Source organism: Alnus glutinosa, chromosome 9 (genome assembly GCF_958979055.1).
Source record: "Alnus glutinosa chromosome 9, dhAlnGlut1.1, whole genome shotgun sequence".
In the NCBI taxonomy this organism is placed as follows: domain Eukaryota; kingdom Viridiplantae; phylum Streptophyta; class Magnoliopsida; order Fagales; family Betulaceae; genus Alnus; species Alnus glutinosa.
Window position 1 is genome coordinate 11,524,392 of NC_084894.1, and position 9,602 is coordinate 11,533,993.

General features: G+C 40.0%; 2 protein-coding genes across 2 annotated transcripts; one reads left to right on the plus strand and one right to left on the minus strand.

The window, feature by feature from the left end:
• Window positions 1-420: 420 nt before the first annotated feature.
• On the plus strand, window positions 421-7,345 carry LOC133878393 ((+)-neomenthol dehydrogenase-like). Its single transcript, XM_062316944.1, has 5 exons — window positions 421-581; window positions 673-916; window positions 5,447-5,524; window positions 5,608-5,793; window positions 6,772-7,345. The coding sequence occupies exons 1-5, from the start codon at window positions 550-552 to the stop codon at window positions 7,147-7,149; spliced, it is 918 nt and encodes a 305-aa protein (XP_062172928.1). The 5' UTR covers window positions 421-549; the 3' UTR covers window positions 7,150-7,345.
• LOC133878392 (uncharacterized) lies at window positions 2,731-4,483 on the minus strand. Its single transcript, XM_062316943.1, has 2 exons — window positions 3,119-4,483; window positions 2,731-3,022 (listed from the first exon to the last, which is right to left on the minus strand). The coding sequence occupies exons 1-2, from the start codon at window positions 4,242-4,244 to the stop codon at window positions 2,757-2,759; spliced, it is 1,392 nt and encodes a 463-aa protein (XP_062172927.1). The 5' UTR covers window positions 4,245-4,483; the 3' UTR covers window positions 2,731-2,756.
• Window positions 7,346-9,602: the final 2,257 nt, after the last annotated feature.

A 9,602-nucleotide genomic window follows, 5' to 3' on the forward strand; every position in this document is an offset into this window, starting at 1 on the left:
TTCACTTTTACAAAGATGTTTCTTTTTCATAAGATTAAAATACAGTTTTTAGTTCAAAACTTTTTTACAACATAAAAAGCAAGAACCTGATGAAAATATACTTAATTCACAACTGTAATATGCCACATTTTAATATGATACATTTTGTAAGCGTTTCGATACCTAGAAATGGCTAAATTAAGTAATTTGAAATTTTTTTTTTTTTTTAAAAAAAAAATTATAAAAAATCTTAATCCGTTGTACAGCATGAGGCTTTTTAATATTTTTCTCATATATATATATATATATATAACCCCCTCTGTTGTGTACCCAATGACAACGTTACTTATCCTATAAATGTTTATAAAATTAACCACTGTTGTGCACCCAATGACAACGTTACATATCTTATAAATATAAATATGAAATGGCAGGTCAGTGGGAATAAAAAAAGAAGAGAGAGCCTGAGCTGAGGAATCCAGTGGGAAGAGTAGTGAGAGATTGGTGAGAGCTCAAGAGCTGAAGAGGGTCAAACTTCCCTGTTCATCAAAGCATCAAAGCATTGCAAAAATGGAAAGCAATGGAAAGCATGCAGCAGAAAGGTGTGTATATATATATATATATATATTTGTTCTTCAACTGCTTTCTGTTTTTATGCCCATTTTGATTTGTGGGTTTCTTTTTTGTTTACAGGTATGCAGTGGTTACGGGAGCAAACAGGGGGATTGGGCTTGAAACAGTGCGGCAACTGGCGTCTGAAGGCGTCACGGTTGTGTTGACAGCTAGAAATGCCAAGAGGGGGATGGAGGCCGCATCGAAGCTCCACCAGTCGGGTTTGCCGAATGTAGTTTTCCATCAGCTTGATGTTTTGGACGCCGTCAGCATCGACAACTTGGCCAAGTTCATCCGGGACAACTTTGGCAGGCTCGATATCTTGGTAATCTATTTGGAATTTTTATATATTCTACATACAAGGACAAGCATATATATATATATATATATATATATATATATATATTCTCAAGGGCAACTGGGGTTTTGCTGAAATCTCTTCTTAGAGTATTACTTTTTTGGGAAAGATGTATGTAAATCAGATGCGATGACCTCACAATCAATTCTGTTGGTACAGTTTCCGGTATGATGTGAATCTGCACGTTCTTTTGATGTTCTTCACGCTTCTCAATAACTCTGCAAAACAACAAAACCTAGGGACCCTTCCGGGGGTCCCGCTCCGATGCCTAAGTTAGCTTCTGTGGGGAAATAATGCTTTGTGCATAAAATTGAGTCTTAGTTTATACCTGGGGTATGGGCCTATTTATAGGCATAGAGGTGGAGTCAAACCTGGATTAGGACTCCTGCTCCTTGTTGATCTAGAACTGATGTCCGAGTTCTAATTGGACTTCAATCCTTTACTAGACTTCTAGTTGGATATCTTCTTAGACTTCTGATCTGACATCTTCTTAGACTTCTGATCTGATATCTTCTTAGACCTCTGATATGATCATTATTCTTATCTTATCATTATTCTTATCTGTTTGGACCTATTTGACTTTTGAATCTTCTCTTTGGATCGGGTTGAGTGGGATTTATCCCCAACAGTTACCCCCCAATTCCCTTATCCGAAGCTTTGCTTGAATAATGGGAATTCCATGTCTAAGGAAACCCGATCTTTGTCTCCTTCTGAAAACCTGCTAACCTGCAAAACCCGAGGGTTAAATCTTACCCCCCAATTACCTTCTTGTTTTTCCTTAGGGTTCTCTCCCTGTATCTTGAAAAACCTGCAAAACCCGAGGGTTAAATCCAACCCCCCGAGAAGTTTCTTCTTGCTCTCGGCTAGGACTAATCCGAGATGCTCCTTTCTCTCGGCTAGGACTGATCCGAGACTCTCGGCTAGGACTGATCCAAGAGTTTTCTTCTTGGTCTCGGCTAGGACTGATTCGAGACTCTCCTTCTCGGCTAGGACTGATCCGAGAAGTTTTTTCTTGCTCTCGGCTAGGACTGATCCGAGAGGCTCCTTCTCGGCTAGGACTGATCCGAGAAGTTTTTCTTGCTCTCGGCTAGGACTGATCCGAGAGGCTCCTTCTCGGCTAGGACTGATCCGAGAAGTTGTTCTTGCTCTCGGCTAGGACTGATCCGAGAGGCTCCTTCTCGGCAAGGACTGATCCGAGAAGTTTTTCTTGCTCTCGGCTAGGACTGATCCGAGAGGCTCCTTCTCGGCAAGGACTGATCCGAGAAGTTGTTCTTGCTCTCGGCTAGGACTGATCCGAGAGGCTCCTTCTCGGCAAGGACTGATCCGAGAAGTTGTTCTTGCTCTCGGCTAGGACTGATCCGAGAGGCTCCTTCTCGGCAAGGACTGATCCGAGAAGTTTTTCTTGCTCTCGGCTAGGACTGATCCGAGAGGCTCCTTCTCGGCAAGGACTGATCCGAGAAGTTGTTCTTGCTCTCGGCTATGACTGATCCGAGAGGCTCCTTCTCGGCAAGGACTGATCCGAGAAGTTGTTCTTGCTCTCGGCTAGGACTGATCCGAGAGGCTCCTTCTCGGCAAGGACTGATCCGAGAAGTTTTTGCCTGCAAAAGAAACAACATCAACGGGTTCCTGGTCCTTAGACCGGGAACACTCCGATGCTTAAGTCAGCTTTATTCATTTATTCTGAAAATACTTATTCCCAAAATCTGGGGAATTTTCTGTCTAGTCTGAATTAAAAATAAAATTCTAGGTCTTTGCAAATATAAATACTAAAAAATAAAAGCAAGCCTGAAATTCCCGAGAGTCCTTTTTATGGGATCACGGGCAGATACTGTTGTTGCCTCGGCTCTCTATGCTGTGGGCTTCTGCTTCTTCGGTCCTCTCTTCTTTCTATGTCATCTCGGGGAGCATTCTCTTGAGGCCTTTCGTCTAGCTGAGGACGGTCTCGGGGATAATAATCTCGTGGCTGTTGATCTCGGGGCTGATAGTCCTGATGATTCCGAGGCCTGTTATTTCCTGGATGGTTCCGTCGCTCTCCCAAGAACCGAACTAGCTTGCCATTCTTTATGAATTCTTCTATTAACAACCTTAGGGTTACGCACCCCTCGGTGTAATGACCTGCTTGTTTATGGAAATCACAATACTTCCCTGCATTCTTATAAGGAGGATCACCTGGTATCTTTTGTGGTTCCCGAAACGCCGGATCTCTCTTGATCTCCATGAGGACTTCTGATATCTCGGCATTGAGAGGTGTAAAGTTGTAATCTTTGAACTTCTTTACCTGCCTCTGCTCTTCCCAATCAGCTTTCTTGAGTTCTTTCCTTTTCTTTTCTGGGGCTGTCTCTCGGGGTAGTCTAGAACTGGCCATAGACTTCAGCGTCTCTTCCTGATTGATGAATTCTTCTACCTTATCCATGAGGCCCTGCAAGGTACTCGGTTGCTTCCGGATCAACTTCTTCATCAAAGGCTCCTCGGGTGAAATTCCCTGATAAATGGCAGCAAAAATCATATCCTCGGTCGGATCTTCGACCGTAGCCTTCTCTCGGTTGAACCGAGCCATAAACTCCTTAAGACTCTCATTGCCTTGCTGGTGCAATGATAGCAAATATCCCGAAGGCTTCTTCCTTGTCCGGAAAGCCAAGAACTCCGTTAGGAATATCTTGGACAATTCCTTGAACTGATCAACGGAATTCGGGGGCAGCTTCCTGAACCAGTCTCGGGCATTCCCCGAAAGAGTAAGAGGGAAGGCCCGACATGCTACTTCATCGGGTGTCCCGTGAAGGTCTAGATGAGCTTTGAAATTCTCTAGGTGATCCAAGGGATCTCTGTCTCCTGCATAACTTAGAATTTGGGGTACCTTAAACTTATCGGGAAGCTGATAGTCTGCCACCCGTCTGGTGAAGGGTGAGTCTGTACCCATTAGGAGCTTGTCCACCATTACGGATCTGCCTTTGTCCTTTCTTTCCATCTCCATGTCCGTGCACCTTCTCTCCAGCTCGGCAATAATTCTGCTCAGATTTCCTTGACGGTCATCCTCCCTCCGAGGATTAATGTTGCTATTGTGATCTTCTTCCTCACGCTCATCCCTGTTCATCTCGGGATTGGGCTGTCTCGTCCTCATGCGTAACAATTCTGCATTTAAGTCTTCAATCTGGGCTTCCAACGCTGCTATGCGATCTTGATCTCCACCCCCCGGGGGAGGGTTCGGTGGAGGCTGCAAATTATTCTGAATAGCCGGTTCCTGTGGGGCCACGGGCTGTCGATTGGTCTGGCTTCCGGAACGTGTGTTCATCACCATGCTGGATCTTTTTTTTTTTTATGAGGAACGAATAATCATTTCCCACAGACGGCGCCAAACTGTTGGTACAGTTTCCGGTATGATGTGAATCTGCACGTTCTTTTGATGTTCTTCACGCTTCTCAATAACTCTGCAAAACAACAAAACCTAGGGACCCTTCCGGGGGTCCCGCTCCGATGCCTAAGTTAGCTTCTGTGGGGAAATAATACTTTGTGCATAAAATTGAGTCTTAGTTTATACCTGGGGTATGGGCCTATTTATAGGCATAGAGGTGGAGTCAAACCTGGATTAGGACTCCTGCTCCTTGTTGATCTAGAACTGATGTCCGAGTTCTAATTGGACTTCAATCCTTTACTAGACTTCTAGTTGGATATCTTCTTAGACTTCTGATCTGACATCTTCTTAGACTTCTGATCTGATATCTTCTTAGACCTCTGATATGATCATTATTCTTATCTTATCATTATTCTTATCTGTTTGGACCTATTTGACTTTTGAATCTTCTCTTTGGATCGGGTTGAGTGGGATTTATCCCCAACAAGTTCATTCACCAAAAAGATGGGTGATGAATTTTCACGATGATGGTGATAGGGGAGCGTTTGAATCAAAACCGTCCAATGTCCATCTTCAGAGATCGTTCAGTACGTTGTCTTTTGTGCTATTTGTATTTGCGTGTAGGTTTTGAGTCGTATTGAGGCATGAGTATAAAAATATATATAGGTCAAACTGTAACCTAACTCATTTAATCAAACAAGTCAGATCTCTCAACCTAACCAGCTAATTTCGTGTTGGGTTCCCGGATTATATCAAAAATTGTCGACCCTTATATCGTATGTCGAGTTTGGGTTGTGCCAAGGCATAGGTATAAGACTATATAGGTTAACCCTAACCCGACTTATTTAATTAAATAGGTTAGATCTATCAACCCTAACTCATTAATTTTGTGTTAGGTTGGTGTGAGTTTGCAAAGTCTTATAAAAAATCGTCAGCCCTATGCTCCCGGCCTTTAGCCCTCTACATTGCCGTTGGGTATCAGGAATCATTGTGACAGGCAAAATAGGTCAAGATGTAAAGTGTCGACTGTCCATTAGTGGCAGGGCACAGTCGAGTAGTGCTCAGCTGGGGCTCCAAATTGAGCAAACTTTTCTCTTGTTCAGATTCAGGGGTTCAATTGGAGTGCATTGATGATTTGAGTTGTGCAGGTTAATAATGCTGGAGCTAGTGGGCTCATAGTTGATGAGGAAGGCCTAAGGGCCTTAAACATAGATCCCACATCCTGGGTAAGTTCATAGAAATTAATGCAGTAAATTGTTGATGCCTTTGTAATTCAGACAGGCACCCAATAACTATCTGCTTGACGCAGCTCTCAGGCGAGGCTTTCAGTTTGGTTCAAGGAGTGATTAAACAAACTTATGAGAAGGCAGAAGAATGCTTGAATACTAATTACTATGGTGTGAAAAAAGTCACAGAGGCTCTCCTCCCACTATTGCAGCTTTCCCCTGCAGGAGCAAGGATAGTGAATGTGTCCTCTCTCAGAAGTGAGCTCAAGGTAAAAGCCACTCTTCCTCTACCCACTTATTATTTGTTACTTGCATACGTAACGTGGGATGAAAAACTCATAACTCAACCCACGTATTATTCTCCACCTCTTGAAATTGCCCTTGTCCTAAGGGTAAAATTGAAAACTTAAGTGAAATTCTTCAAGCATCTCCTAGATAGCTTCATTTTGTTGTGCAGGTTTCTGGATGAGTGATAACTCAACTAGTGATGTAATTAAATCTATTCCTACTGACACTCTTGACACTGAGAGTCATACCCACACAACAATAGTAAAACAATAAAACACTAATAAAATGATTAACCTAACATAATTATCTTCCTAACAGACCCACTACCTAACAATGACTACACGTAACATTATTTATCCCTCGACAAATTGTCAGATGCTTCCTTGCATATACCCATCTGGCCATCTATGGCTTTGCGACCATCAAAAAAGAGAATAAATTCATAATAAAAAGAACTGACTCACCCACCCACGCCCAACAGACATCAATAAGAGTAATATATACTCCTTTTGGACTCTTCCCTAGTAGTGGATATAGGTGTCTAACACCAGACCACTCGAAAATTCTTTATCTCTATTTTCTCTTATTATGTTATTGTCTTTTTTTTTTTTCCATTTCATTACGAGTTTCTTCAGGAAGTTCATCGGTTATACTGTTCTAGCATGAGCATACTATTATATGAATGAGCCCCAAAATGCCGGCCTATACTTCAATTTACCTCAGGCATACATATAGGAGGAAGTCGTTTTAATTCATTCAAGTTAGAGGATTAAAGAATTTGATAGCAACAAGGCATGTGGCATGTAATCCTTGGCTCTATAGAAGCAAGTATTTTAGAAATGATTGCTTGAACACAGATTTCATTGATTTACAGTGAATTTATACAAGTTGTTTGTGGTTACTAAATGGGAATATGTCACATATATAAGATTGTCTAACAGAAGCATCTCTTTATGCAGAGGATTCCAAGTGAGCAAATAAGAAAAGAACTAGGTGACATAGAGACTCTAACAGAAGAGAAAGTGGATGCGGTTCTAAGAAGATTTTTGCATGACTTGAAAGAAAATGCTCTTGAAATCAATGGATGGACGTTGATGCTGCCTGCTTATAGCATCTCCAAGCAGACCCTCAATGCCTACACTAGAATTCTTGCCAAAAAGTACCCTAACATGTGCATCAACTGCGTTCATCCTGGCTATGTCAAGACGGATCTGAACTGGAACACAGGAACAATGACTTTAGAAGAGGGGGCTAGAGGCTCAGTCATGCTCTCTCTTTTACCTGATGGAGGCCCTACAGGACACTACTTTGATCGTACTCAAGTGGCCGAGTTTTGATTTCGCCAGTTCATCCTACAGAAAGCTACTGCTATTTACTTCTGTTTCTGTCAACAAACTCTGGAAGACAAAAATAAATTTAGAGGCGCCTTGTGGTTTGCATGTTTATAGAATCTATCCCTGTTATTTGAATTTTATAGAATGGATTCTTGTGCTTAATTTGTTTCTATATAAAAATGGTCATTCCGTTTGCATTTGTAATATGAGCAATGCTACTCTTCATACCTATTTATCACATGGGCTGATATGTCGTGCACTACAAAAAAGCAAAAAAAAAAAAAAAAAAAAGAGCCTCTATTTTGCATTGCTTTTGTTTTAGCGTCGTTTTAGAAAAACGGCCCTAAAATCATCATTTAGGTTGTTTCTATGGTAACAGCATTAGTTTAGAACTATTTCTCGTTGTTAATGTAAAAGGTTGTTAAATTACCATCACTTATATAGTAAATACGCTAATTTATCAATTTTTTTGGTGTTTGATTTAAAACTAAAATAAATATTCTTAATAACTAAGGTTGTACAAATGGGCAGTTATAACCGTCCAATAAACGCTAACCGCTAACCATTTTTTAATACGATTATTAATAATCGCTAACTGTCTAGGTGGAGGCGGAGGCGGAGGCGGAGGCGGTTAGTAACCACTAACTGCTCAACTCTTTTATATATATATATAACTATCTGCAGTGCACGACGAGTATTTGGTATTTTTAATACCAAAACGACACTGTTTTATTACATGAAAATGGATAAACTTTAAAAAAAAAAAAAAAAAAATTGATCTCTCATCCTCTCTTTTGAAATATGTTGCCTACGCCGTTTTCTTTGTCTCTCAGCTTCTCCTCTCGTGACCTTGTTTCTCTCTCAATCTCTCAAGTCTCAACGCACAGCCTTTGAGTGGAGACTAATACACCTCTGTAGCGACTAGCCGTGTAAGTATCTCGTCTCTCTTGTCTCTGTTTAGTGTATCAGTCTCTCTTTCTCTTATCCCTCTCTCAGTCTCTCGTCTATTTATTGTCTCAGACTTCCAACTTTAACCTACAACCTATTAGAGAATATATTGATACCGTATATTACGGTACTCTCCATATATTGGAGAATTTGATTTAATCCTCATTAATTGTAATTGATTATAATCAAATCAGATTTGAATACATTCAATTCTAATTTGATTATATTCTCTCTACATACCATTTTGTATTCTCTCCATATCCTTATAAATAGGGATCATTTGTATTGTAAATAATCAAGCAATAAGAGCAACAATGTAGCCCTTTGGGCTTTACTCTATGGACGTAGGTCATAGACCGAACCACGTAAAATCTATTTGTCTCTATTTCTTATTATTCCGTTTTATTTTCTTTTAGTTTTATGTTTTCTTTCATGGTATCAGAGCTATAGGCTAACGCCAATGTTCGATCCAATGGTCCTGTGATTTATTTCTCTTGTTTTTCATTTTCTTGTATTTTAGTTTTCTTATAGTCAATGCTTTGCAAATGTTATCCCGATAGATATTGCAGTGCATTTGACGAAAAGAAAAAAAAAAAAAAATTGTATTCCGTTATGGGGAGATTTCTTATTGTTCCTGAGAAAAAAAAAAAAAAAAAAAAAAAGAAGAAATTCCGTACTGTTCCTGAGAAAAGAAAAGAAAAGAAAAAAAAAATTGTATTTCGTTATGGGCAGATTTCTTATTGTTCTTGAGAAAAAAAAAAAAAAAAAAAAAAAAAAAAAAAAAAAAAAAAAAAAAAAAAAGAGGAAATTTCATTATGAGGAGATTTCGTACTGTTCCTGAGAAAAGGAAAAAAAAAAAAAAATGCATTTTGGTTTAAGGGAGATTACTGTTCTTGAGAAAAGAAAAAGAATAAGAAAAAAAAATCTTTCCGTGTGTTTTCACGGTGGATGTTTGTAGATTGACTCTTTGTCGATCCTAGTTGGTGTCACCGGCAAGTTCTCATCTGCTTCGGCAATTTCAGATCGTTTGAGGCAGGGTCTGGTTGTTTTAGGTGGTTCAGTTGTGTTCACTGGCAACGTTTGGCCATTAATGGTGTTTTCATGGTTGTTAGCGGCTTTTGTGTTATTTTGATATTTTCCGCCAACTTTTGAGTTGTCCGGCGATGTTCCAGGTGATATGTGGTGTTCTCCAGCGAGATTAAGTCCTGCCGACAAGTTTTTGGCAGGTCTCAGGCGAGTTGTTGGAGACGGAGGTCTCCGTTTGGTTACAGGTATATCGTTTGGTTTTTCAAACCGTTCAGTTCAGTGTTTTCTTGGTCAAAAAAAAAAAAAAAAAGAAAAAAGAAAAAAAAAAGAAAAAAAAAAAAAAAAAGGGAAACGTGTAGATAAAATGAGAAAGGCTTGGTTATTTATGTGCATGACTTGAATCAAATGAGTGTAGCGTCGTGCAGATGCAACGAAGGAAGAAAAAAAAAAAAATCATTAAAAAGAGGCCAAGTTACCCATAT

What these genes read in the sequence shown, in the direction of transcription:
- LOC133878393 (XM_062316944.1), top strand. Translation starts at nt 550, where the DNA reads ATGGAAAGCAATGGAAAGCATGCAGCAGAAAG. An exon ending in GGAAAGCATGCAGCAGAAAG is followed by an intron (nt 582 to 672) that starts GTGTGTATATAT and finishes TTTTGTTTACAG; the next exon opens with GTATGCAGTGGTTACGGGAG. An exon ending in TTGGCAGGCTCGATATCTTG is followed by an intron (nt 917 to 5,446) that starts GTAATCTATTTG and finishes TGAGTTGTGCAG; the next exon opens with GTTAATAATGCTGGAGCTAG.
- LOC133878392 (XM_062316943.1), bottom strand. Translation starts at nt 4,244, where the DNA reads ATGGTGATGAACACACGTTCCGGAAGCCAGACCAATCGACAGCCCGTG. An exon ending in GGAACCACAAAAGATACCAG is followed by an intron (nt 3,023 to 3,118) that starts GTGATCCTCCTT and finishes GGTTGTTAATAG; the next exon opens with AAGAATTCATAAAGAATGGC.